The sequence below is a fragment of the Castor canadensis genome, chromosome 3 (genome assembly GCF_047511655.1).
Source record: "Castor canadensis chromosome 3, mCasCan1.hap1v2, whole genome shotgun sequence".
In the NCBI taxonomy this organism is placed as follows: Eukaryota; Metazoa; Chordata; class Mammalia; order Rodentia; family Castoridae; genus Castor; species Castor canadensis.
In genome coordinates this window covers 41,311,841-41,339,819 of record NC_133388.1, presented here as the reverse complement: position 1 = coordinate 41,339,819, position 27,979 = coordinate 41,311,841, and the positions used below count along the sequence as shown (strand labels likewise).

At 42.0% G+C, this 27,979-nt stretch overlaps 2 protein-coding genes across 4 annotated transcripts in view; both read left to right on the top strand.

Moving 5' to 3' along the window:
• Window positions 1-385: 385 nt before the first annotated feature.
• On the top strand, window positions 386-2,912 carry Hspa2 (heat shock protein family A (Hsp70) member 2). Its single transcript, XM_020170912.2, has one exon. It carries the CDS (start codon window positions 525-527, stop codon window positions 2,430-2,432), a length of 1,908 nt encoding a protein of 635 aa, XP_020026501.1. The 5' UTR covers window positions 386-524; the 3' UTR covers window positions 2,433-2,912.
• Window positions 2,913-8,171: 5,259 nt separating this feature from the next.
• The window catches only part of Ppp1r36 (protein phosphatase 1 regulatory subunit 36), a 28,926-nt gene continuing 9,118 nt past the window's right edge, over window positions 8,172-27,979 (top strand). The window contains exons 1-7 of one of the 3 annotated variants that reach the window (XM_074067804.1): window positions 8,172-8,486; window positions 8,811-8,875; window positions 16,895-16,981; window positions 17,694-17,755; window positions 17,881-17,947; window positions 19,937-20,035; window positions 23,267-23,401. In XM_074067804.1, the coding sequence (XP_073923905.1) occupies window positions 8,421-8,486; window positions 8,811-8,875; window positions 16,895-16,981; window positions 17,694-17,755; window positions 17,881-17,947; window positions 19,937-20,035; window positions 23,267-23,401 (581 nt within the window). In that variant the 5' untranslated portion in view covers window positions 8,172-8,420. Of the gene's footprint in view, window positions 8,487-8,810; window positions 8,876-16,894; window positions 16,982-17,693; window positions 17,792-17,880; window positions 17,948-19,936; window positions 20,036-23,266; window positions 23,402-27,979 lie in introns of all 3 variants that reach the window. The other 2 variants (XM_020170913.2, XM_074067805.1) reach the window with 2 other exon arrangements.

The following is a 27,979-nucleotide window of genomic DNA, read 5'->3' as shown; positions in this document are numbered from 1 at the left end:
CGCCCCAGCCTTTCCCCACCTCGCTTAGACGTCTGTGTTGCTCATTGGTCATCTGCTCTGCCAATCCGATGGACGTCGACGAATCCCGTTTTAGGAAGGGCAAAAATCGCCAAACAGAGCATACACCTGGCGGCGGGTACGCGAGCCTAACGCCCCCAAGCGGCTGGACGCGCAAGGAGTCACCTCATTTGCATAACGGCTGCCTCTCTGTTTCTAAGCTCGGGCTGGGGCTCCGCCCCTCACCCAACTAGATATCTGTTGGACGGCTGGCCGATCACTCCGACTCAGGCAAGCCTGTGGCGGGGCTGGTAGAGTTTGTACGGGCGGTCCTGGGAGCGGATTGGTTCAGGGAGTTTTCAGAAGGCGGTAGGGAGGCGGCTATAAATGAGGGGAACGGAGCCGGGGAGTGTAGAGACGCCGGTCGCGCTCACGGGGAGTTGTGCGAGACGACCGTTAGTTGACGCCACGAGTTGCCTTTCCCTGGTTTTCTAGGCTTAACGTCGTTTGCCTGTCTTTCAGCTAGGATGTCTGCCCGCGGCCCAGCTATCGGCATCGACCTGGGCACCACCTACTCGTGTGTGGGGGTCTTCCAACATGGCAAGGTGGAGATCATTGCCAATGACCAGGGCAACCGCACCACCCCCAGTTACGTGGCCTTCACCGACACCGAGCGTCTCATCGGCGACGCCGCCAAGAACCAGGTGGCCATGAATCCCACCAACACCATCTTCGATGCCAAGAGGCTGATCGGACGGAAGTTCGAGGACGCCACGGTACAGTCGGACATGAAGCACTGGCCGTTCAGGGTGGTGAGCGAGGGAGGGAAGCCCAAAGTGCAGGTGGAGTACAAGGGCGAGATGAAGACCTTCTTCCCGGAGGAGATCTCCTCCATGGTCCTCACTAAGATGAAGGAGATCGCCGAAGCCTACCTGGGGGGCAAGGTGCAGAGCGCGGTCATCACGGTCCCAGCCTATTTCAACGACTCGCAGCGACAGGCCACCAAGGACGCGGGCACCATCACCGGCCTCAACGTGCTGCGCATCATCAACGAGCCCACGGCAGCGGCCATCGCCTACGGCCTGGACAAGAAAGGTTGCGCGGGCGGCGAGAAGAACGTGCTCATCTTTGACCTGGGCGGCGGCACCTTCGACGTGTCCATCCTTACTATCGAGGACGGCATCTTCGAGGTCAAGTCCACAGCCGGCGATACCCACCTGGGTGGCGAAGACTTCGACAACCGCATGGTCAGCCACCTGGCCGAGGAATTCAAGCGCAAGCACAAGAAGGACATTGGGCCCAACAAGCGCGCGGTGCGGCGGCTGCGCACCGCCTGCGAGCGCGCCAAGCGCACCCTGAGCTCATCCACGCAGGCCAGCATTGAGATCGACTCGCTCTACGAGGGCGTGGACTTCTACACGTCCATCACCCGCGCCCGCTTCGAGGAGCTCAACGCCGACCTCTTCCGCGGGACCCTGGAGCCGGTGGAGAAGGCCCTGCGCGACGCCAAGCTGGACAAGGGCCAGATCCAGGAAATCGTGCTGGTGGGCGGCTCCACCCGCATCCCCAAGATCCAGAAGCTGCTGCAGGACTTCTTCAACGGCAAGGAGCTGAACAAGAGCATCAACCCCGACGAGGCGGTGGCCTATGGTGCGGCGGTGCAGGCGGCCATCCTCATCGGGGACAAGTCCGAGAATGTGCAGGACCTGCTGCTGCTCGACGTAACTCCGCTGTCGCTGGGCATCGAAACGGCCGGCGGTGTCATGACCCCACTCATCAAGAGGAACACCACGATCCCCACCAAGCAGACGCAGACCTTTACCACCTACTCGGACAACCAGAGCAGCGTGCTGGTGCAGGTGTACGAGGGCGAACGGGCCATGACCAAGGACAATAACCTGCTGGGCAAGTTCGACCTGACCGGGATTCCTCCTGCACCCCGCGGAGTCCCTCAAATCGAGGTCACCTTCGACATCGATGCCAACGGCATCCTCAACGTGACCGCCGCTGACAAGAGCACCGGTAAAGAAAACAAAATTACCATCACCAACGACAAGGGTCGTCTGAGCAAGGACGACATTGACCGGATGGTGCAGGAGGCGGAGAGATACAAGTCTGAAGACGAAGCTAATCGCGACCGGGTCGCAGCCAAAAACGCGGTGGAGTCCTATACTTACAACATCAAGCAGACCGTAGAGGACGAGAAACTAAGGGGCAAGATTAGCGAGCAGGACAAAAACAAGATCCTCGACAAGTGTCAGGAGGTGATCAACTGGCTCGACCGAAACCAGATGGCAGAGAAAGACGAGTACGAACACAAGCAGAAAGAGCTCGAAAGAGTGTGCAACCCCATCATCAGCAAACTTTACCAAGGCGGTCCTGGCGGCGGCGGTTCCGGAGCCTCCGGGGGACCCACCATCGAGGAAGTGGACTAAGCCTGCACTGAGTCAGCGTAAAGCTCTTCTCCTTTCTCTTTTTTTCCCCTTTTGTTTTGGTTTCTTCTTTGAACTGTCCTCGTGCCAAGTTTGAGATCTATTGTGAGAAGTCTTTAGCCTGATGTATGCCTATGAAAGGAAAGGTGCAACATATTAGTTCTTAAAGTTTTGTAATTATAAAAGGTTAGTTCTAAAATTTGATTTAAAACATATTTGAGATTTCTCTTTAATACATTTTGAGTGCTGATTTGAGCATTTTTTGATTAGCTTAGTTTGTGCATGGAGATTTGTTTGAGATGGGAAACTTGCCATTTGCACGCCTGTCCTAAGGAAACTTGGTTACAAGATATGTACAAGCTTAAATTGTTTATTTTTATGTACTACTTTAAGACTAAACTTACAGTAATCTTAAGGACAGGTATATTTCTGCAAATATGCATAAATGCAAACTTTAAAGTAAAGTTGAACTTGATCTCAAAATTACTGTCTTGGAGTTTTCAATTTTCCCTCCTTCCCGTGTTTTACTCAGGTTGGTCTTTAAAATAGTAGTATGACGTGAAATCTATCTAATCCAATCTTCTCTAATTCTTAGATGAATATCCTGCATTGAATTACTTACCAACAACTTAAGAGGAAAAGAATCTGGGTAAACTTTTCTTTCCCTTTTTTTAATACAGAAACCTGACTTGTGTCTTCTAGTGCACCCAAACTCCCAAGACTTGACTTTACTGTTCAAATGAAAATCCACCTGAGTATTCCAGGAAAATGGAAGCTGTATTCTGAGGTTCTGCATGAAATGGTTTATCTCTACAGTAACAAAAATGGGGACTGGAGTTGTCTTTTCATAATATAGCCAAAGATACTGTGGAAACAAGTGGTTTTTTTGTTTTTGTTTTGTGTGTGTGTGTGTGTGACATACAGGTGCTTAAAACAAGAGCCAGCAAGCAAGCTTTAAAGCAATATTAAGAGTCCAAATCTAGTTAAACTTGTTTTAACTTTATTTTTCTAATAAAACAAATCAGCTGTTCTGAGCTTCTGGCAAATTCTATAAGAACATGTTTACAGCAGTTGTAATTACTTGGGAGGTAGGGGAAGATGATATATATGTTTTGTTTTGTTTCCTGACTTTTTTGCTATTCTAATTGAAGCAAGGACCTGACACATGCTAGGTGAGCACTCTACCACTTTGGGTCACACATCAGCCCCCTCCCCCCTTTTTTTTTCCCTCAATGCCTGCCTCAAATCACAATAAATTTGTGTTTTAAAGGGTAAACTACAAGATAGTACTGTATCTTGTTAACATATAACTTTTGGCATTTTCCTATGTATTTGATTTGCGTTTGTTACAGACAGGAATATTTCAAACCTTTGAGATTTATTATCCCAGGCTTAAGCTTTAAAATTCACATCCTTGGGAGAAAGAGGTTGGTTTTTATTTTTTAGTGGAATGACAGTTCTACTTTGTTCTGACTTATTCTCTTTAAGGTAAACTTGGGAGAAATTTAGTAAAGCTGACTTAAAAATGTATAGTTTTAACAGCACCTGTATGGGGTTTGAAGTCAGTGCTTTGCACTTGCTAGCACTTGAGGCACGCCTTCAGCTCTAGATATTTCGACAATTTCTTTCCAAGTGCTATTTGTCTCATGTTGTTTCTGAATTAATAGTGAATTATAGAAACTATATTTTCAGTTTGGTTTAGTAGTGGATCGCTCTATGTCATGTAGAGAGATTAATTTTTGGAGAATAGTATGAGTAAAATTTTAACCTAGAGAACAAGTTAGCCTAAGGATATTGGGCTTTTTGATAATGAGCCTTTCATACAATAGTTGACCTTTGTGTACAAATACATATATATTTCCTATGACAAGTCTCACTTGGGTGGGGGAGAGGAAGATACATAGGCAATTGTGAAATTGCTTCTAAATATTTTATAAAATTTCAAGAGAGATTACTCTTGACTCTGGAAAGCTGAAGATAACTCAGGTTTATCTGTGCTTGTGTTACACAGGTAGGAAGTTTTCAGCACAGGGAATTGGAGGGTGTTTCATTGACTACATGTAGCATTACATAAATGCTTGACGAGGTACTTTGGTATTCACAAAATCAAGTGAAGGATAGAGTGACTTTTAACAAGATAAGTAGTATTATATATAATATATATTATCCTTTTTCCTAGCCTTTTATTTGTTAAAAGTGTTTATCCTTGCTTCAACTTCAAAAAATACTGGAGTCTTCTAAATGAAATTTGGTATTTGTATGACTCATTTTAGATCTCACTTTAGAAGAGATTTCTTTCTAAAATCTCAATGACTTGTCTTTGATTCTATGACCTGATCTCCTGTAACTTACTATTACACTTACCTCAATGCATAACATACTTCATTTTCTGTTACTTTGAAAAGTAATTTGTAAAACTAGCCTTCTTGAGGTTTTTTTTTCTTTTTAAATTCTATCTTCTCAAATTTACCTAGATTTAAATATTACTAAGATAAAGCCACCAAAGTAGCCATTCATTGTTTCCAGGAGTCAGTTGAAACTGGTAACCCAAGAACTTCTGGGAACTCTTTAGCAGATAGACCAGCCATAGTCAAATGACAGTGGAAAAAGTACTTGATGTTAGGATGGGGGCTAAATTACAGTTCAAGGAATAATTAGCATCTCTTGAACTCACTATAGCATAGTGAGTTATACTATAGGGACCAGTGGTCATGACCAAAGCAAATGTAATAGGTAGATAGATAGATAGAATGCTAAGGAATTGAAAAGGTACATTTCTTTTGAACAGGCACTATATTAGACTTTTGAATGTCCATAGACACCTGTTACTCTTCATAGTAATTGAGATATGTGAAATTTCAAAACAATCTTACTTAAATTTTTATAGTATTAATTTGATACGTGCAATGGAAAGGCATTAAAAAGTGTAAATATTAATGCCACTTACAACTTTAAGCACATGTAATAAGAGATGTAATATATCACCCATTCATTGTGTCAAAGATTTAATGGGAATTTATTTATCAGCCTTATGTATAATCTTAAACAGAAATACAACCTGACTATCTAGATAAAATCAAAAGATCTTTTCTTACAAAGCTAAGTGGACCCATAAAACATTTCTACTTTAAATTGAATGTAGTTTATAAAAGTTGTATTGTGAGGCATGGTCCCCTTGCTTTTGAACACTGGGATTGAAGCCTTTAAAAAATCTTAACAACCATATGTCACAAGACAGTTGCTAATATATATATATATATATATATATATATATATATATATATATATACACACATTTGGGTCAAGAAGCAGTACATTCAAATGCATATGTTTAGTGTATAACAGACACAAGTAAGCTTGTTTTGAATTCTAGAACTAGAAATTAGATACAGAATTTCATCCTTTAAAATTATGAATCTTCAGAAACCAGTTTTATTCTTGGAATAAAACTCTTAGAATGGAAATATTTTAGAGCATATACATTTCTGAAATTTAGTAGGGTGATACTTAATGTTGAAATGTCTTTCCCTCAGAACAATCAAGAAGTCATAGGCCCACTACTTCTTTTAATGTTGATTAGGTTGTTTGTGAGTTGAAGGTTAGGAAAACTAGCAACCAAAAATGATGTCATTTAGCCAACATTTGCCATTGCTGGGTTTTTTGTTTGTGTGTTTTTGAGACAAATCTAACTTACTATGTAGCCCATGCTGGCCTCAAACTTGTCATCCTTCTGCCCTAGCCTCACAGTCCTGGTGCTAGAGGCATGTTCCATCACACCTCCTCAAGCATTGCTGTTTTCTTTCATGGGAAATTAATTTCTTAGGTAAAATTAAAACATTATGAAAATGTATCCTTATGACTTTTTCACAGTATAAGCATGCATTATATTCAGTTAGTATAGTGGGCCTAAAGTCTGAGACCAGCTCCTAGTTATGTGACCTTGAGAACTTTCTCTTGATGAGACAAAACCTTTTCCCTCACAGGACATTTAGGATTATTAGATATTTAGAAGGTACCTTTACAGTCCTACTTCAGTTCACTGGGAATTTTTTTTCCTTTAAAGAAAAAAAACCTGGAAAAATTATATTTACACTTTATATTGTCATTTAAAAAACAACAAACCTAGGACTGCAAGTGTGGCTCAAGTGGTAGAAGACCTGTTTTGCAAGCATGAAGTCCTGAGTTCAAACCCCAGTCACACCAAAAAAAAAAAAAAAAAAAAAGAACAACCTAATTGGTGAAAAATATGCAATGAAATGAGTGGGTTACTTTTTAGGAAAAGTAATGATTTAGAACTATAACAATCTTCCCTCTTGTTAGGGTAAGATGATAAGTACAAGATAGTCCCTTCAGAATTACTGTTTTCCTTTAAATTTTGTGTCCCTCTAACACATGTGAAATAACTTCTCATGTAACTTATTTTTCTTTTGAGCAGCCCAGGCAGGTGCAAGATTCATGATCCTCCTGCCTCAGTCTCCTGAGTGCTGGGATTCAAGTGTGTGCCACCAAGTCTGGCTGCTTGTGTTACTTTTATGCAGATAATGCTTTGAGTTCTTGAGCCACTCCACCAGCCCTTTTTTGTGATGGGTTGTTTTGAGATAGGGTCTGAGAACTGTTTGAGTAGGCTGCGTTGAGTTCTTCATAACTCTTATTTTTTACCTTAGTTTCTATAGTAGACTAAGGTTAGACTATGGTGCAGTATATAAGATCTTTGGTTTTCTATTAGCACTTCATGCATTTTGGCTGTAAATTGAAGAGGTTTTCTGACCATAGTCTTTTGGATGATTGTGAAATGACTGAATTCCTTGGTCTTTCTCAGTCTCTTCTGGAACCACGCCTTATTTTCTCCCTGTTCTCTTCACCCCAAATTACATATACTGCTTGTGAAAAGTTTATGGCATCTGGGATATTCTCACTCCTTTTCAAATCTTGTCTGCAGCCTCAGACTAGCACCGCCAGCCTATAGGTGGGCTTGCATATACTTGAGCCAACCTCACAGCTACAGAACAGAACAGGAATCTAGAGATGACGATTTCATACCGCTGTAACCAGTGATTGTTACAAAGTAGTGAGACTGGGAGGGTAGGGGGAAAACTGGGATGTCTTTGGCATCATTTTTAAGTTTGTGAGAATGTACTCACTATTTAGTGACCATTTCATATGAATTAAACTGTGAGGATACAAAAGCAAAGCAGACTACCTTAGGCATTCCCAATCGTGTTGCATCCTCTAGTTTGGAGGGGAAAAAACCCAGGATCCGCATACCAAGTCAATTGCAAAAGGAAAGTACAAGATACATGATTTGAAAAGTGTGAATGTAAGATCAATTGAATACCCATTAACACGAAGTAATTTTTTGTTTTGGGCCACAGTAACTTTGAGCTGGCACTTTACATACATTACACCGTCAACATCTTCACAAGCTCTGATTCGGGTAGTTTCCACAGTGAGGTTGGCAATGGAAGTGCTTAGGAAAGTTAATTTCTGTGCCCAAGCTGTCTTCCACTGGACTACTTCCTCGCCCCAACCAACCCCCACACAAAACAAGCCAGGACCAACCGGATTTGCACTTAATGGAAGTGCTGTGGAAGTTTGAAGAGGCACACTGTCCCTGCAGGACTCCGTCTGGTTTTTGCAATTAAAGTCAATCCGCAGAGCGGTGGGATGCGCCGGGAGCCGAGGTCGGGATGCGGGGCGGCGCCGGCGGCCCCCCCACCCCCACCCCGCACTCCGCCCTCCCCGGCGGGATCCGGGCGACGTGGCGGCGAGTGCACGAGCGCCACCCGGGCGGCGGCGGTTGGCGGGCGGCCCCGGCTGCACCTAGGAGCGGCCGATCGTCCCACGTCCCCAAGTCCCCATCCCGAGCCCGGGGCTCTGGAACGACCGGCGCGGTGCCCAGAAAAAGCTGCGCACTCAGCACACCGCCCGAGCTGAGGCCGGCGGCGCAGACCCCCGCGTCCCACCGCGCTTCCCTGGGTGGCGAATTGCTGAATGGCCTACCGCGGGGCGCGGGGCCCGGCCCCGGGCGCCATCCCCGTCCCCGGAGAGGACCGGCTGGTGGGTGTGCGCGACGAGCGGGGCGGGCGGGCCAGGCCGTCCCGGAGGGCAGTTTGTTTTTCCCGAGTGACAAGGACGCGCCCCGAGCTGTGCGTCTGGAAGTCCTTTCTCCCTACCCTCCTGCCTCCCTTCTTCCCTCCTTCCCTATTCCCTACCCTACTGAAAACAAAAAGGATAAAATCCTGGCTTAAAAAAAAAAGTTAAGATTTTACATGTTTATTAAATAGAGGTAAAGAGCGACGAGTAGGAATTATTAAAGTTTATTGTGACATGTGGATTGTAAATTGAATGGGTTATTTTCGCTGCAATCATTTCATTTTACAGCAGTCGGGATTACGATTTGGGATGTGGTACTGGAAAGATGACACTAGAACTCTCGAATTCAAAAGGTAAAGTTTTAACTAAAACTTTATTAAGTTTTCATGAACATTACGTATGCTTGGGGTTAAAAAATATATATACAGTTCAAGCAGTTCAGAAGAGTAGAAAGAATAAAATAAAATTCTGGTGAAATCCTACCATGGGAGGATAATCATTTTGAAGAGCCTTGGAGACATCTGTTGGCACCTATCCCCTGCTTCTTGTGTACTTCCTGATCACTTTAAACAGCCCTTTGAAACAGCGGGGGTCAACCCAGTTTACAGATGAAGAAACTGAGGTTTCAAAGGGCTAAGCGATTTGAGGAAAATTTGGTGATTTGTTCCATTCACACAGGTCAGAGGTGACCAAGATGATTTAAATGCAGGTCTCTTCAAAGTCCATGTTCTTAACTGCTGTGTAAAATTGCCTTTTGAGTTATAGAAATATGGTTTTAGATTAACGGGACCATATTACACCTCCTGGAATAGATGGTGAATTTTCTATAACGTTAAAATTTCTGGATTAGAAAAATACTGTGTTACTTTCCATTGAGAAAATGCTGATTCTAAAAGTGTATAGCTAAACCAGTAACACTAGCCACCTATTACCTGCCAGGCACTTATTTTTTCTGATTGCTACAACAGCTATAAAAGTGATGGGTAACGTTCCCATTGTATAGGTGAAGAAGCAAGGCAGTAAACAGCAGAAATGTCTGATTAGCCAAGATTAGTCTGATGCTGAAACCTTTTCTACTGTATGTGCCATCTCCCTCAACTAGGCCACAACCCCTCAATGGTGGGAAATGTCTTACCTGTCATCATGTCCCTCCAGTCATCTATAGAACTTCACAAAGTAGGTGTCCAGCACGTGTTTATTGAGCATGTTCAGTTAACTGGATTCAAGTGGAGGAATACTAGAGGCAGAGGACCAATTGAAAGGCCTGAGGCAGGAGTTGTGCAAGTAAGAAACAAAGTCAGAATGAACTCCATGCTTAGGAAAACAGAAGGGCAAAGGATTAAGAAACACTGAGCAGGATGTTTGGATAAAATTGACAAGATGTATTGCCTGACTGTGAAGGGAGAAAGAGAAGCAGGTGTCTAGATTGACTCACAGGTGTCTGACTGGTGATTGGGTGGCTAGAATTGCCATTCACCCACATACAGAATAAAAGAGACAAAACCAGCAGTGTGTTTGAGGTTGCTATGGTGTGTTCACATGGATACAGCTCTTAGGCTGCTGGACAAATGGGGCCAGGAAAGAAGCTGGTTAAGCAGATGTAATTTGGTTCTATTACAAATATAATGACATTTAATGTCAATTAAATATTTCAGAGGCTTCACATTTTATTAGAATCAAAATCAAAAGTTTATTTTTATTATTATTATTTTTATTATTTTATTATTCATATGTGCATACAAGGCTTGGGTCATTTCTCCCCCCTGCCCCCACCCCCTCCCTTACCACCCACTCCGCCCCTCCCTCTCCCCCCCACCCCCTCAATACCCAGCAGAAACTATTTTGCCCTTATTTCTAATTTTGTTGTAGAGTATAAGCAATAATAGGAAGGAACAAGGGTTTTTGCTGGTTGAGATAAGGATAGCTATACAGGGAGTTGACTCACATTAATTTCCTGTGTGTGTGTGTTACCTTCTAGGTTAATTCTTTTTGATCTAACCTTTTCTCTAGTTCCTGGTCCCCTTTTCCTATTGGCCTCAGTTGCTTCCAAGGTATGTGTTAATGGCAACAAATGCTAGCCAATTTTTTGGGTGTCTTACCTATCCTCACCCCTCCCTGTGTGTTCTCGCTTTTATCATGTGCCCAAAGTCCAATCCCATTGTTGTGTTTGCCCTTGATCTAATGTCCACATATGAAGAACATACAAAAATCAAAAGTTTATATTGGATAGATATATTTATTTCAGTATTTAAGTAGCCTGCCATTTCCAAAGCAGTATTTTCAGAGGTTTTTTTTTTTCTGAGTGATGTCACCAAAGTTTGTGTCCAATACCTGTGGAGGCATCACAGTGAATGTGAGATAGACAACGAGATAGCTCTGGGATCTGACAGACCAGGAGCCAAAACAGTTAATGCACAAGAGAATGTGGGAACATTTTTTAATTTTAAGTGCCAACATTTTATTTTCTTGGACTTCATATATATTTAATGGCTATTAAATCCTTTTTTTTTTTTTTTTTTTTTTGGTGGTACTGGGATTTGAACTTGTGTTTGTTAGGCAGGCACTCTACTACTTGAGCCACATCTCTAGCCCTTTTGGTTTGGTTATTTTTAAAGATAGGGTTTTTTAAAATATTATTATTTAAAATAATCTTTATAAGTGCTAACATTTTAAACTTTGTTAGAAGATTCCAAACATATACAAAGTAGGGAGGCTGGCACCACGAACCCTAATGTACCTATCATACAGCAAGGACTAAATGAAGGTCAATTGCACATCATCCCCTTCACTCCACAGCTCAGTTATTTTGAAGCAAACCCCAGGTACTGTATATTTCACCTATAAGTATTTCACTATGTATCTCAAAAAAGAAGCACTTACTTAGAAAACATAACTAAATTACTATTTATACACTTAAAATACAGAGCATTCCTTCATATCATATGTTCAGTTGCTATGTAAATGTCTGGTATTTTCTGGTATTTTTTGTTGGTTCCAATCGGAATTCAAACTACTCATGCATTACAGCTGGTCTGATGTGACACATTTCAAGCTTTTAGAAGATATCTTCACTTAGCTGTCAGGAAGAGGAATATCCTTTGAGGCTGTAGAAAGAAGAATCCCACCTCCCACCCCCCACCCCCACCCCCACCCCCCACCCTGGTCCTGGAGATTGAACCCAGGGTCTTGGACATTATAAGCAAGCACTCTACCACTTGAGCTATGTCCCGAACCAAAGAATAATCTTTTGACAGCAGGGTTGTTGACTCTGTTCCCCTGAGACTGCTGTCCCTTGGGGCCTGCTCACTGGGAATTCCAGACACACTGGACTGACAGGACTGAGGAAAACAACATTTGCTGAAGCACCCTGAATTTCCTGAAGCAGGGGAAATAGGGAAGTCTTCCCAGGGGAGGTGATATCCAAGATCTGACCTGAGGGAGAATAGTTGACAGGGCACAGAGAGATTTGGTTGTGGAAGAAGAAAGTACCTTCTGGGCAGAAGGAAAAAGCATGTACAAAAGTCCTGACCTGTAAGGGCACAGGACATGTGTGACCCCAGTGGTTCAAGTAGGCTGGCAGTTGAACCCCAGGGGAGTGTTAAGACATAATGTGGAAAATTTAAACCAGAAGTAGGTCATAAAGATGGTGCATACCAGACTGAGGGATTTGACCTTTAGATGGCATAGGGGAGCCATTAATGCACACAATGGTGGTGATTACAACTGCAGCTTTAAAAAATGACTAACTGAAGCATGGAAAATAGTTTGGAGTGGGAGACAAGACTGAAGGCCAAGCGTTCAGTTAAGCAATTGCAGAAATTCAATTCACAGATGATTATGGCTAAAATTAAGTTGGTGACAGTGGGAAAAGAAAGGAGTCGAGATTCAAGAGATATTAAAGAACTTAATGTTAGTGGAGTAGATGAAACCAGAGGGAAAGAAGAATAACCAGATGGAATTCTGAAAAGGTCCTTATTTAAGGAACATGTCCCTGAAAAGGAGTTTTTGAAGGAGATCAAGAAATTTCAGCCAGAGAGGGGAGGAAAATAAATGCAGATAATCAGGTAATAGTCTGATTTCAGGGGCATTGAATTTCTGTCCCATCAACTTAAGATCCTAGAGTTCTAGGGCTGGTGGAGTGGCTCAAGTGATAAGAGCGCCTACCTAGCAAGTGTGGGGCCCTGAGTTCAAACCCCAGTGCTTCCAAAACAAGAAAAAAGAACAAAATCCTAAAGTTCTTCCAGGGTTTTACTTTTCCTGTGCTTGGAGCATGCCAGCGCTTACACCCACCACCAAGAAGAGTCCATGAACTTTTAGATATTCTCAAATGCAGATCAAAGATCTGATTTCCTTCCCCCCACCCAGTAGTTCCTGGCATCACTCCTGGGTGAAGGACAGGAAGTCTTCCCCTTCAGAGAAGACCCAGCTTTGTACTCATGGGGAAACCTTGCCTTACCTGTGCAGATTGTCCCCTCAGGGGAGTAACGGGATCAGACTACATCAGGATACCTATAACCTCCATGCAACGTAGGGACACTTAAGTTGCTGGCAGGCAAAAGTAGGCCATTATTTCTTACTACGCAGTTCAGGAAGAGACAGGGTAAATGGTTTAGAGATACAACTGGGTTCAAATCCTACCTCTGTCTCTTATAGATGGTTATCATTTGCTTAGCCTCACTAATTCTTAGCTCCCTATGCTGTAAAATGAAGAATAACTCTTCATGAAGAGTCGATGAGCGTGTTGTACAGTTCGTCAGCATGTAGGCCTGCTTTCTTATTTGTTAAAGAGAAAATACCTTTATTCACAGGCGACATCTGTGTTGGCCCACAGACATGCTTCTCTCTGACTTAGTGTCGGCAGTTCTACCCCTTGTTTCAGGTCCCTCGACTCCCAGCTGAAAGAGAACTAGCAGGCTGTAGGAGTTTTTGCTAAGGTCATTGACTCTCCTGAGAACATACCAGCAGGGAAACTCTACACCTTCCAAGTTCCGAACTTCTCTCATCTTTCATCATAGCTGAACTCTCCAGTTAGCAACCACTGAAGAGCTCTAACTTGTGCAGAAGCCAACAGTGCTGTAGCTTTATGCAAAAGTGATGAGCATGGAAGGGAAGTGTAAAGGCAAAGGGGACATCATGACTCTGTTGTAATGTTAGGAAATCACAGCTACAAAATGCTGTTTGTGAGAGGACCAAATTCTAGGTGCCTTGTCAGATTGACAGAGTGTAGGGATTGTAGTGGGGGGTACAAATGAGCCCAGTTCATGGTTTGGGAGCCAGTCAGAGGCACTACTCAAAGGACATTTTTCAATAGTTATTGGTGTTCTCTTAGCGATTCCAAATGCATTGTGAGCACAGACTGCCTTTAGAGCCATGGCAGGGGCTCACAGTGAACTCTGTCCCACCAGCCTAGCTAGAGAATGACTTCAACTTGGTGAAAGCTGCTCAAATGTGAAGGAGAGCGTACACTCCAGAGGTCAGAGAGTAAGTGTCACAGTGACTGCCAGACTATTAGCTAAAGCCAGGCACTGCCCACCACCAACCTCAAATGCTGGGACACAAGTCAGCCTCTCCAAGCCTTAGGTCTCCCATAAGTCAAAAATGATGGCATTAGCAGGGCACCAGTGGCCCACACCTGTAATCCTAGCTACTTAGAAGGCAGAGATCAGGAGAATTGCAGTTTGAAGCCAGCCGGGGCAAATAGTTTACAAGACCCTATCTAGAAAATACTCAGTGCCAAAAAAGGCTGACAGAGGTAAAACACCTGCCTAGCAAGCGTGAGGCCCTGAGTTCAAATCCAAGTACTGCAGAAAAACAAAAACCAAACAAAAAACTAAGTCAAAAAATGGCTGGGGGGGGTGTGGATCAAGTGGTAGAGCACCTGACTAGCAAGTGCAAAGCCCTGAGTTCAAACCCCAATACCATTAAAAAAAAAAGTCTTAAACTAGATGACCTTCTGGGATGTTCTCTAGTCCTATGATTTTATAATTTCATGTGCATTTTCATAATCTCAATCTATAAAACAGCCCCAAATGTATTTATTTATTTATTTGTGGGTCTGAACTCAGAGCTTTGTGCTTGCAAAGCAAGAACTCTACCACTTGTGACATGTCTCCAGTCCATTTTTCTCTGCTTATTTTGGAGACGGAGGCAGGAGGGGGAGGGGGGGCCTCACAAACTATTTGCCCAGGCTGGCCTCAAACAAAAATCCACCGGATTTCTGTGATCCTCCTAATTTCTGCCTCCTAAGTAGCTAGGATTAAAGGCATGAGCTACAGGCGCCCGGCTACAAATATATTCTTTTAAATTCTTTATTTTAAGGCTCTCTTTTCTCAAAACATCTTTGGCACACTAGCAAGAAACTGAATTTTGGGGACAGGTCTGAGAAGAGGGTAGGAAACACAATTTCATATGCCATCCACTTAGATGGGGCATTTCTATCCTCATTTTCTAGAGAAGAGAAATACTGGTTAGAGCTGGAAAAACTTGAGGCTTCTTTTGTCTGGTAGGAAAGAAAGACCAATGATTTACAAGTGGCCAAAACACTGTAATGGTCCAAAGACGAATAAGAAAACAGCCTTATATTCTTGGTTAAGATGGTTCTATTAAGGACAGGAAGTAATAATCTGTACATTATAGACATCCAGCAAGAACCACTGGAATACATGTGAATACTCAAGGGATTTGAATATTTTATTGAAGGTCTCTAAGTGGTCTGTCAGGAGAAGGTACCAACTACTTAGTGTTTCTTCCTATACATAATGATCAACTTTAAAAAATTATGTAGATAATAAACTAACACATTCTTCCTACAAATTTTCAAATAATGCAGAAGTATACAGATGTGGAAGACAGATTTCTTCTTCACCACCTCACCTCTCTGCCCTATCTGATCCTCCACCCTTCTTTGGAGATAGTTACTATTACCACTTAATATCCTTCCATTTTTCTCATGTCCCACCCTAAATACTCTTCTCCCCTTAAAGACCAATGATAAAAGGAGCACCAGAAAGAATGAAAAGCTTAGAAATCACTTACTTGCTGCCACTGATCTAAAGAGAAAAGAAAGAAAGTCATAAATAGTCATTCTCTTGATGTGCCTTCATGTACTTGCTTCTAGAAGCTAACCTACTGTGTAAGATTAATATTGTTGGTAAGACAGGAGGCTGGCAAAGCATCCTGGAAAAAGATAATACCAAACCAACTAACTTTATTACTCCCATGAGGAGGTGCTATTTCTCTAAAGTCATTTATTTGGCATGTGACAAGAAGGTAATCAGGGTCTATATGGTTGATAGCCATCTTCAAAGAATGAATGAATTTGGGAGAAAGTGCTTCTATCACTACATCTACAATTAAGTTTAGCAAACTTGCACATAACTTTGGGTAGAGGTGAAGCTTCTTGTTGGGTTTTTAATGTGGCATTGCTTCAGGAAGAAAAATAAGTCATAACCAACAGTGGGTGCCCAACCAAAGTGGCAGACACCACAGTTCTAGAAAATGCACTGTCTTTAAGGCAGGAAGCACAGCCTGCTGAGTCTTGAAAGGTTTTCCTCTTTTCCTATTTATTGATAATTCCAAGAATTGGAAGTCATTGACTCTAATTACAGCATCTTATGTTTAAAGTCATAGCAATTTCTAACACATAGAGAGGGGTCCCAGTATGTATTTGTTGCTTATTATGATCTCTTGTTGGTTAGACCCATTACTGACTAGTAGTTCTTATACAACCTGTTAAGAAATCCTGAGTTAAGTACAGCATGCTGAAACCATCCTGGGGATGGGCAAGGCCTTTAGAAGGGTTTCCAGCAGTGATACTGAGATGGCTGGTAGGAAGCAGGAGTGCCTGGTGGGTCAGCACATGGCTCTGTGGCAAGAGGACATGGGCACCCATCCTGACTTTGCCAGTTGCTGTGTAATCTGGGTCAAGTTACTTAATCTCTTTCTAAATTTCACTTTTTCTGAGATGTAAAAATGCTGATAATAGTAACATTTTCTCATAGATTTGATATGAAAAATAAATGAGAATGTGACTAAAAGTACCTGGCCCCATAACAACTACTAAATAAATTTTAAAACTTCTTCCAAACTCATGAGTTTGCTACTTATAAAGTTGTCACAAGCTCTTCAGCTAGAAATGTTTTTGCATGGTGACACCTTGGAGGCTGCCGCACTTAAAGCTGAACTTCTAACTTTCCCTCCATAATGGTTCCATATGTCAATACATGAACTGAACACTGCCGTGCCTGAAGAGATTCAGCCTCTGTTCATAATATTTGTCACCCCTATGATTGTATGAGCTGTGCTTATGACATGACATGATTAATTTCCCCTGGGAAAAGGTCAAGCTCCTAATTATCCCATTTCTGTTGCAGTTTTGCACCTGCTGTGGAATACAGGGAGAAAGGAAAGAAAGGCAAAGCAGTTCACTTTGCTGAAATTGATGGTCCAGCTTCAGAAAGGTGGCTGAATGTCATCCATGCCAGTGCTGCCGGTGGCACCTCTAAATGGAATTACTTAAGTCTTTACATACTTGACACAGATACCAGTCCCATTATCCTAGGTTGAAATACAAATACGCACCAAGAAAACATTGGCGATAACTTAGAATCATGGTGGGAATTACAAATAGTCCCTGCAAAGGTACCCTTGTGATGATTTGGCTATTAGCACCTTGTCACGTCTTCCGACTTTTTTTTTTTTTTTTTAACTTGAAAATGGTCACTGCTCCAGAAACAAATGATTATTTGTTTATTTATTTGTTCTGGGAATTGCACCCAGGGTTTCATGCATGCTGGGCAGGTGCTCTACCACTGAGCTACATTCCCAGCCCACTAAATGATTTATTTTTTTTAATTTTATTTATTGATTTATTTAGTCATTTTTACATTTGCTCACGTGTACACATTGTTTGGGCCACCTCCCAAATGATTTCTTTTAGATGGGATGTGTGTTTACATTTTATGGTGGGCAGGGTGCACCCTTCTGTCCCTAGCGATATAAATATAATGTTTAGCAAAGTACACTCTGAAATGGTATCACATTAAGTGAAACCCAAGCATGACCCTCAGGCTCTCATTTCTTTTTACTCAGTGCTTCATGCACTTCAGGACAGATTTCGAGGCAACTGAAATCTTGTAAGACACAGCCAGAGACTGTTGTATTCCAAAACAGGTTGACAGACAAAAGACATGCTTCGAGAGAGGATAAGTCGGCGAAAGCCTTAGAGAAGCGAGGTCAGCCGGGCACCATCACCCTGGAGGATGCCAAGTGTGAGTGGCTCTCCCTGCACGTGCTCTGTGCGCGGGCCTCTGCGCGGCTCGCTGTGTGACCTGCGCAATCGCCCACCTTCTGCTTTCAGTTGTTGCTTTGCTTTCATTACAAGACACTGAGATGCAGAGGGTCTGCTCTTTCACGACGTTTATGAGGTATGTCATGCTGGCTAGATGCGTGGATATTTCCCCTTTCTTTTGCAGTAACTTTGTCCGGTAAGTGAGAAATCTGACTTTTAGAGAACGAGCTTGAGGCTGCCTCCTTATAGGCCATCGGTCTCAGGACTCAGACTCAAAGAGTCTGAGAGAGGAAGTCAGGAGTCCCAGGAGCGGGAGGTCGCAGAGCCCCAAAGTCCCAGGTTAAAGCGTATGGAGAGCTTGCTGTCAGAGTCCCAGATGATACGGTCATTTATGTGACTGGAGAACAAGTACTTAGTTGTGTGACTCTGGGCGTTCCTTTACCTTTCGAAACGTCAGTTTCCTTAGCTACAAAGTTGGGAACTCCATGGCAGTGGCCCCCTCACGCGGCACCACACTTGTGAGTGCTCAGCGGCAGTGGGCACCTGCTGTTGGCAGCTTCCCCACACTCTTACCACTCATATGAAGACGGACACCGGGGACCGCTGCTCGGAAGGCCTTGCCCCGCGCAGAGCACACTCAGCCTGCAGGTGGGTGCCACGCTGGAGGGGACCTTCCTAGGTAAGTACTCAGCTTCCATCTGTCAGGAGGACTCTGAGAGTTTTCTGCACTGGCTCCCAGAGTCCCTGTAGGACTGAAGTACCTTTGTCCATTGTGATGACTTGTTAACCACCCCCTTCGCTGACTTTCTTCCCTTTTCTGTCCCATATCCTCACTCCCCTGCAGGTAGCTGTGAGGCCACTTACCACGTTAACTACTTACACAGATCATTGCTTCAGGGTCTATTTCTGGGGGAAACCCTACCAGAGACAAGCAGCCATTAATATCTTGAAAAAAAAATCTGTAATAGTCATCTTCATCCAACGCTAAAGGTTTAAGAAAGCATGCCAGAGTGAGAATTTCCATTTGGGGCCAGAAAGAAGGCAGCAAAGGTTTTATAAGAATATTTAGAAAGAAAATAGTAATTGCTAATTAAAAACAAATAGCATTGTAAAATCAGTGTACTTTTTTTGGAGACCAAGACATGAAAATTTAATAGCATATGCACTATGTTCTAGCAATTTCACTTCTGTCTGTAATGTTTTAAAAACATCTACATGTCTATCAATACAGGATTAAATAACTTATTATATACAGATTACCCTCTTATTATATTCAGAATACCCTGTTTAAAAGAATGAAAAAAGTTACACACAGTATTGCAGAAAGAGGTCCATGCTACACACATAAGTGACAAAAGCAAATTGCAAAGAATCCTGCCTGCACCATTATCCCATTTACTACCAGAAGAAAAACCATTAAGGCAATATGTTCATGCAAATGTAGATATGTTGGTGGGGATGATATTATACGTGAGTAGCTTTGCTTTAGAAAGCTTAGGAAGGCCAGGCGCCAGCGCCAGTGGCGCAAGCCTGTAATTCTATCTACTTTGGAATAGAGATCAGGAGAATCATGGTTCAAAGCCAGCCCAGGCAAATATCCAACACAAAAAAGGACTGGAGGAGCGATTCAAGTAGTAGAGTGCCTGTATAGCAAGTATGAAGCCCTGAGTTCAAACCCCAGTACTGCCAAAAAGAAAAAGAAAATTTAGGAAGAATTCATTTCAAACTCATAGTGGCTACTCCCACTAGGAAGTAGGATAGTGACAAAGGGATGGACGATTTATTCCATACATTTCTGTACATTTTTTAAACAATGGAAATACATTAAATAAAAACTTATAAAAAAGAAAATTGATTAGTAAACACAACTCTAAGAATTTAGTTCCTGACTTCCCCAAAATCTTTTTTTTAAACACAAGTCAGATTTCTTACATATTCAACAGAATAGGAGATAGAATTTTAAATGGTAGATTAAAATTTTAAGTGGTAGTTTTAAATGGTAGGCTGTGTGATAGACTGATAGCATATGTTTCTACTTATGTTGTGTTACCATTATTTTTAATGAGCAGTCTGATATTTGAGATAGGTTAGTATTGATTTCTTTATTTTTCACATTTTTCCATAGAAATAAGAATCTCGATAATTTCCTCATGGCACTATTGTACTATTTATCTTATTACTTGGAAAAAAACTCGCTGGAAAAGAAACCCAAAAGCTATATGGTGTAAGTAAGATTTCACGCAATGTGCTTTAGAGTTTTATCACCGACATATTATTCTAGGGTGAAGAGATGATGGAGTTGTTTTTGAAATATTTTGAGTGTACTTGAGACATTTTATATGTTTTTAAAGCTCACTGAATGATTCATACAGGAATTCTCATAACAAAATATTTCAACTGGTATCGACCAGCACTGCCCGATTAAAAGATACAATGAAAGTCATATTTATAATTTAAAATTTCTGTGAAATTAATTTAGAATTATTTTATTGAACCCAGTGACTCAAATTATTATCATTGCAACATGTGGTCAATACTAAGAAGTTATTAATGGGATGTGTATATTTTTGAAGTAAGTCAAGTCTGATGTCTCTTACATTAACACTATTCAGACTGGTCACATTAAGTCTTCAACAGCTACATGTGGCTTGTGTGGCCAGTGGCCACCTATCAAACAGTGCAGATACGGGTGTTTTTGTATGCTTTTTATGCTTACAAAGTTCTTGCTAAAGGGTTTGCAAGCTTCTAAAAAACAAAAAAAAGCTAAGAATTTTTTTAAAATAGCAGATTTGGTCAAAATGATATTCCATATCAGAGGAAAAACTCTAAGGTTTCTTAAGCTAGTTGAAAAGGACTTAAGAACCTGACCGCTTTATGCAGGAGAAGCTCAAAACATTTACTCCCAGGACAAGAATCCAGGGATTTGGAGTCCACTGCAAGAACAATTCCTCTCAGGCCCGGTGACCTTTCATGAGCTCTGGAACTTTCCAAGGGCCCAGGCTGTCCTAGTACACGTGGATCCAAACCAATGATTTAGCTATTAGGAATGCTGGGTAGAGCCATTAAGTTTTTGTTTTAAAAATGCAAAACTCTTGCATGTAATTAAGCAGTTTGAAAAACATTTTGTGGGCAGATAAATGTTTCTGGATAGCAACTTTTGCTATCCTTGGTTTTAAAGACCAAGTAAATAATTCAAATGCCACTATTCCTGTAAAGCCCTCATAATACACAAGGCAGTGTTATTTCAGGGTGGCATTTCACAGCAGGGCGGCCAGGACACGGGGTGTTTCTATGGTAGCAAGCGAAAGGGTAAAAGCCAGCTGTGGGCTTAGGAGGCCTGAGGATTCTTACTGTCATAAGTTAGACTTCTTAGACTTTGATGGCACTTTGGCTTATTATGTTTTATGTGGTTTTTCTAATTTTACATGGTATATTATGCTTATTGCTAATCTAGCAGAGAGATTTGTTTTATTTCTTAATTTACACATAAAAGAGGAGAAAGGGTTCTTAGTTATTTTTAAAATGCACTAAAACCAGCAGGAACACAGTGGTTTAAGACTGTTTCTTAGAAAGACTTAATTGTAGAATGACAAAAACAAATCAGTTCAACCCTTAAAATTATCGATTCTATTAAATGGATTCTAAAAAAATGATAATAACCTTTCATTTTCAGGCAGTAATCAATCAGTCAGTTGTTGTGATAGAATTAAATATAGATTGTGTTGAGGTATCTGCACAGAAGAAAAGATTGATTTCAGTCAAGTTAGGTTAATAAAAGTCAAGTCCTTAAACAGTTCCTGACTAAATGTAGTACTCCTTTTATCCTTCTATTTTATATATTTTGGTGGTATCTGGTTTTTCTGATAGAAAAATAATAATTGTATTGAATATCTTAATGCATAAAATTCCCCCGAATTTTGGATAATTTTTTTAAAAGATAATTTTCCAGGAGAGAGATAATTGGGCCAAAATTTATGCTTATTTCTCTAGTTCTTTAAAGAGTGGTTTTCAGACACGGAATTTTGATGCAGGCAAGACAGTTCTGCTGGAATGTTGTATCTAGGTTATCTTCCCTTCTTTTTTTTCCCCCATAGCTTTTCCTTTTTTTGCACTTCAACACATAAGTTCTTTTTTTTTTTTTTGGCAGCACTGGGATTTGAACTCAGGGTCTCATGCTTGCTAGGCAGGCACTCTTACCGCTTGAGCCCCTCCACCAGCCCAATACATAAGTTCTTTATGTATATTTCCAAATGTGGCCCAAGGACTCACTGCCTCAGAATCACCTGGGTGATTGTTTTAACTTTCCTGGGCTCTACCCAGAATCTTGGACAGGGGTGCACTGGGAATCTGTACTTTTAGAAAGCATCCCAGGAGAGTTTTCATCATTTATAACTTACTAAAACTTGAAAACCATTGGCCAAAATGTTTCAGTGCGTTTCTTGATGGTTGTTGTTTGATTTGGTTTGATTTCTGCAGCAAAAGAAGAGTATTAGCTACTGGCTCTTCTGGCAAAGTCGAATGAAGGGTGAGGGTGAGCTCTGAAGGAAACAGGGAGATAGGCACTGGGATATGGCCGTTGGGATACACGTGGAGGGTACATTTGGGTTATGTTTCTTTGTTGAGTTTTGTAAGCCATTCATCACATTTGATAAATACCCTATTATTCTTAAACTCAACCCTTTTCCCTAACAGCACATCTCCATATAGTGATTAACTTTAGAGGGGACAGTAATTTGTCCCTGTGTGTAGTGCATTTCATTTGGTGTCCAGTGATACTTTTCAATAGCAGTGTATTGGAATGTGTTGTCAGCAATGTTGTTTCCTACTGTATTGTATTACAAAACTTTTAAAATTAGGCTTCAGACATGCTGCAACCTAAGAATAGATTGTCTGTGAGGAGGTGAACTTGCAACTCAACTGGAGCTGGGGCTGAGTTTTCATAGGGAAGCAATGTTATAATTAATCCCAGAATCCCCGGAGCAGCGGTCCGCAAATGCCTTCTTAGCAAATACAGAGCTCAGAGCTGAGCCCCGACGCTTGGCAGCAGTACTAGGGACCTGGGAGAGGCAGGGCCAGCGGAGTCTCCACATTTGTGTTAGGAAAACAGCAGGAACTTGAGCTGACAAGTATAGGTGGCTTGTTAGCTGAGCTGTTCTATAAAAACTAGGACAAAGCTGTGTGTAAAACTGGGGACACATAGATCGCCTAAAGTATGAGAAGTCTTTACACAAGTGAAAATTCTCTACAAGCTTGGGGTGCTGATTCCAGTGATTAATAATTACCAAGGGACTTTGAGGATTTCTCTATGTACCATAGCTCGAGTAAAACAAATTAATTTGTAAGTGAAATCTGTTGATTCACTAGCATTTCTTGCAAGATAATTTAATTCTGACACTTTGCTAATTAATGTAGGCATTTGCCCAGATTAACCCATCCTGTCTTTTCCTCCCTCCAGGGGCCTGGTGGAGAAAAAAGAGATGGAGCTGGTTTTGAGTAAGTTAGAAGCAGCACAGAAATACCTGGCACAGAAGTACTGTCTCCTTGTGCTGGGCTTGGGTATGCCCGACAAGCATCACATGTGCTGTGGAAAGTAAGCATGAGCTCCAGATGCTACTCGGTGGTCACAGACTCAGGACCTTCCTGTTGACTGCTGGTACCCTTGAGAGTGCTTGTTCCCTTTCCGTTGTCCAGAATAATTGGGCTCTGGTGAGAATCTGAGCACTTGTGATGTCTGCCTTGAGAGATCTAGTGAGGATGGAAGGAATTCCTGTCTCAGCTGATTTTGCAAGCTCTCCCCTTCTTGGGATTAAATGACTTGATCTCTCAGATCTGTTGGTGGGATGTCGCTGTCAATCAGGAAGAGTCCCGCTGCCAGACACAGGCTACTTAGCTGCCTCGCAGAGGTGGAGTGAAGGGCCAGGGGTACAGGAGGTCTGCTCATTTTACAGCACTGAGGTAGGAGTAATATGACACATCTTACCTTAGGATGATATTGGCTACATGACTGTAATTAAATTTTTAAAAAGAAGTCTCTTCACAAGGAAGTTTGGGATCCCAGGTAGAAAGCTGTGTCCTCAACCCCAGATCTCCCCTGGGCAGTTGCACAAGAGCCACATCACAAGCACAGCCGGAACCTCAAAACCAAACAACAACGACTCGATAGGAAAAGAGCCCCAGTACATGATTGACCCCACATTTTCTTTTGTGGTTTGAACTCAGGGCTTCCTACTTGCAAACCAGGTGCTTGGGCCACACCTCCAGTCTCCCCACATTTTCAAAGACAGCTTTGCCAAAGAGCTCACTTCCACAGCTGTGCCTGTATACTTTTCTGTGTTCTACATTTCCTGTGTACTTTCTTCTACCTTCAATAGCAGCTATAGTCCTCTACCTTGTAATACAACCATTTGCTTAGTGATTCTTTTTGTGAAAATTTGTTTTTCTGTTATACAATACTTTTGCAAAGAATATCTTTATGCAAATGACTCTGTTCATTTGGAGTATTTCCTTATGGCTTATTACCCAGAATGTGTTTACCTAGCAGGCATAAGCAGTTAAATAGCTGTTGATACATATTGCCAAAATGTTCTCCAAAAATGTTAATGGTAGCTGGTGTGACCACCCAAGCCTGTAATCCCATGGTCAGGAGGATGAGACTGGAGGTTCTGGTCAGTCTAGCCTACATCATGAGATCCTATCACAATAAAATCAAATAAATGAGTGAGTAAATGCATGCATACAAGCATACATAGATGTTAATAGTGGGCGTCATGGCACATGCCTTCAGTCCTGGTGGCTACTTAGGAGACTGAGGAGGAGGGTCACTTAAGCCCACAAGTTGGAGACCAGCCTGGGCGACATAGCGCAGTCCCAATTCAAAACAGAAACAATAAAAAGAACAGATTCCAGAGCCCTCCCCAGATTGCCTTGCATGTAGAGCTGGGAACCTTAGTTCAAAAAGGTTAAGACATTGTGTGTTCCCATCAGTAATAACCACACTTGGTTGTATTGGGTTTTATTACTTTAACACCTTTGATAGTTTAAAAGTGTATAAAAAGTTTAAAGCTGCTTCATCTGACTGAATAGCTTTCATGATTGTAGACTCTATGTTCTTTGTATAGTGTGTGTGAATAATTTACTGTGTGCTTATTTAGTTTTTCCATGTATCAAGGGTGGGGGAATGGGAATTTGTATAATTGCTTTATATGTATTCCACAGCAAGGATTGATCATTTGTTTTTCTAGGTCATTGCTTTCTTTTGGGTAGTCACCTGCCTAGCTAGCAAGCATGAGGCCCTGAGTTCAAACCCCAGTACCACACACACAAAAAATCATCCATAGAAGTTAAAAACAACACTAGACTTTTGATCCATTTTAAATCTTTTATAACACAGCAGATGAGCTATGACTGTTAAGATACTTTTCTTTTTTTTTGGCTATACTGGGGCTTGAACTCAGGGCCTTCATCTTGAGCCACTTCACCAGCCCTATTTTTGTGAAGGGTTTTTGATTTAGGGTCTCAAGAACTATTTGCCTGAGCTGGCTTCAAACCTCCATCCTCTGATCTCTGCCTCCTGAGTAGTTAGGATTGCAGGCGTGAGCCTCCAGCACCCAGCAAGATACTTTTGTTTACTAATATCTAACTTTCCAAAATTATCTGATACTGTCTATTAGTGATTTTTTCTACTGCAACATTTCTTCCTTATTAGATGTTGAATTTTTCTAGTATCTTAATCCAAGTTGGAAAAGTTGTTGAATTGTATTGATCAGTTTTTCAGTTTACTTCTGCTCTGATTTACTCAATACGAGTTGAGCGTCTACCATGTGGCGTGGTGGTGCCAAGGGCTAGGGTACAAAGAAAACACAGTCAGATAAGCTGTCAGGTAAGGAAACCAGAGATTGCTGATGGAGATGTAGTATTGTGGAGATGTAAACAGGGAGTAGGACCCACGCAGGAGAGGTGAGGGGTGTGCCCCAGGGACTCTAGGTGGATGAATGAGTACAGGCAGTGAACAAGGCTGGAAAGGGGGTGACTTATTTTAATGGCTGATAGCAAGAGCTCACTCTTGTGACCTTTGGGAAGACTGTATTTGGTAATCTTGCCTATTTGAGATAAAATTCTAGTTTGCCCTAAAGATAAATTCCTTAAAGAAGAATTTCTGGGTCAGAGTATGCGCATTTAAATATGATACATAATGTGTGTATTTTAAGGGTCTTATTCAAGAGCAGATGTTACTACAGACAAGGAAATAAATGGAAAAACAGATCATTTGTTAGAGTGAAGGGGTATGAGGGATTTAAAGAAAGGTCTTGCAGCCAGGTGCCAGTGGCTCACTACTGTAATCCTAGCAACTTGGGAGGCTGAGATTGGGAGGATCGTGGTTCAAGGCCAGCCTGAGCAAACAGTTTGTAAGACCCCTATCTCAAACAATAGCTGGGTCTGGTTGTGCTGGCCTGCCATTCAAGTTACTTAGAGGCTAAGATCAGGAGGATTGCGGTTCTAGGCCAGCCTGGGTAAAAACAGTTTGCAGAGACCCCATCTCAACAGAAAAAAGCTGGGCATGGTGGTATGCCAGTAGGAGGATCATAGTCCAGACCTGCTAAAATAAGCAGAAGGAAAAAAGGCTTGGTTCAAGCACTAAGGGCCTGCCAAGCAAGCATGAAGCTTATCACACCAGTTAAGGTTGGATCTTTTGAGATATAGAACATTTTTACTGTTCCCATTCTCTTTTATTTCTCCATTTTTCTTTTGCAGTTTGGTAATTTAAAATATTTAATGAAATTCTATACTTTGCTGCCCTTACCTTGTTTTTCCAGTTTATTTTGCTTAATTTTTTTGCCATAACTAACCCTTACTAAACATGTGTCTTTCATCAGAGCTTAGATTGCTACCTTTCTGTGTAATGAACTTAACAAATATGGGATGTAGCTAATTTTTTTCCCCCAGTTTTTCTGGATCTTCAGCACTTTTACATTTTCCTACAAAAGGAAAAGTCAAGTTGGACAGAGGCTGAATTTGGCTACCTTCATCCTTTAGTTGGGGTAGATTTTTTCCACGTTACTGTGGGGCCTCAGGATCAGGCAGGCCCTCTCTCAAAATCTTCTTAGCTATTTCTAAGGACCTATGTAGTGAATAAAGTTTAAAAACAAATATTCATGTGACATTTCTTTCAAAATAGGACTTGGTCTGTATTGATGTTTGTGTCCGTATATTTTCGGTTCAGGCTCATTTTCTTTGTTTTAAGTTGTATCTCGAATCTCGGCAGTGCTGGCCGTTTCTCTTCTCTTGCACCCTTGTTTCCACGCTGGTGAGGGTAGATGTTCCGCTTCCTAGCTCCATGATCTCAGTTCTCAGTGTATGTGTGATTGACTGTGACTTGAGAGTACTTTGTGGTCTTGAACAACCCAGTCTTCGGGTATGAGGACCGCCCCCAAAGCACGGTGAGGCCAAAGAAAGGCAGGCAGATGCAGCCTTGTGCAGATTACAGTTTACTTGGGGACTTACTGACAGACTTACTGATTGGTCCTAGGGAGCAGCAAGACCAGTTGGATCCCTGAAATTTGGGTCAGAAAAAGGGACATATCTACGGGTTAGGATAAAAGTGACTTCATCTGGCTGTAATGTGCCTGATTTCTTAAGATAACATCAGAGAGCTAGGTGCATCCCTGGAGCCAGGGTCTGATTGTGGAGCTCCCCATATCACTTCAGTGGAATTGTCTACTACAGTTTGCTGAGAAACTGCAGGAAAAACTGACTAGAGTTATTCTGGGGCAATCATGGTGGTTACAACTCAAGATGGCTGCAGTCATGTCAAGCTGAATCTATAACCCTCTGAATGCATCCGCAGCAACATTCATTCTTTATTCTTCTACATCAGTTCTGCTTATTTATAGTTTTGCTACTGTGTTCACTTCCTTTTGTAGAGTTGGTGCATTTTGGCTCTGTCTTCCACTGTGGCATCGTGAAAACGGGCTGTTGCTCTTCCAACTCACTGCCAGTTCTGCACCGAGGCCACATGTCTTGGTCTTTTGGGGCTGCTCTAACAAAGTAACATAGACAGGGTGGCTTATGAATAACAGAAATGTATTTCTCAGCGTTCAGGATGCTAGCATGATTGGGTTTTGGTGAGGGTCTTCTGCCAGAGAGCTACAGACTGGCAATGTCTAATATC

Bases quoted from the DNA above. Each gene is read 5' to 3' on its own strand.
- Hspa2 (XM_020170912.2), top strand. From the start codon at position 525: ATGTCTGCCCGCGGCCCAGCTATCGGCATCGACCTGGGCACCACCTAC.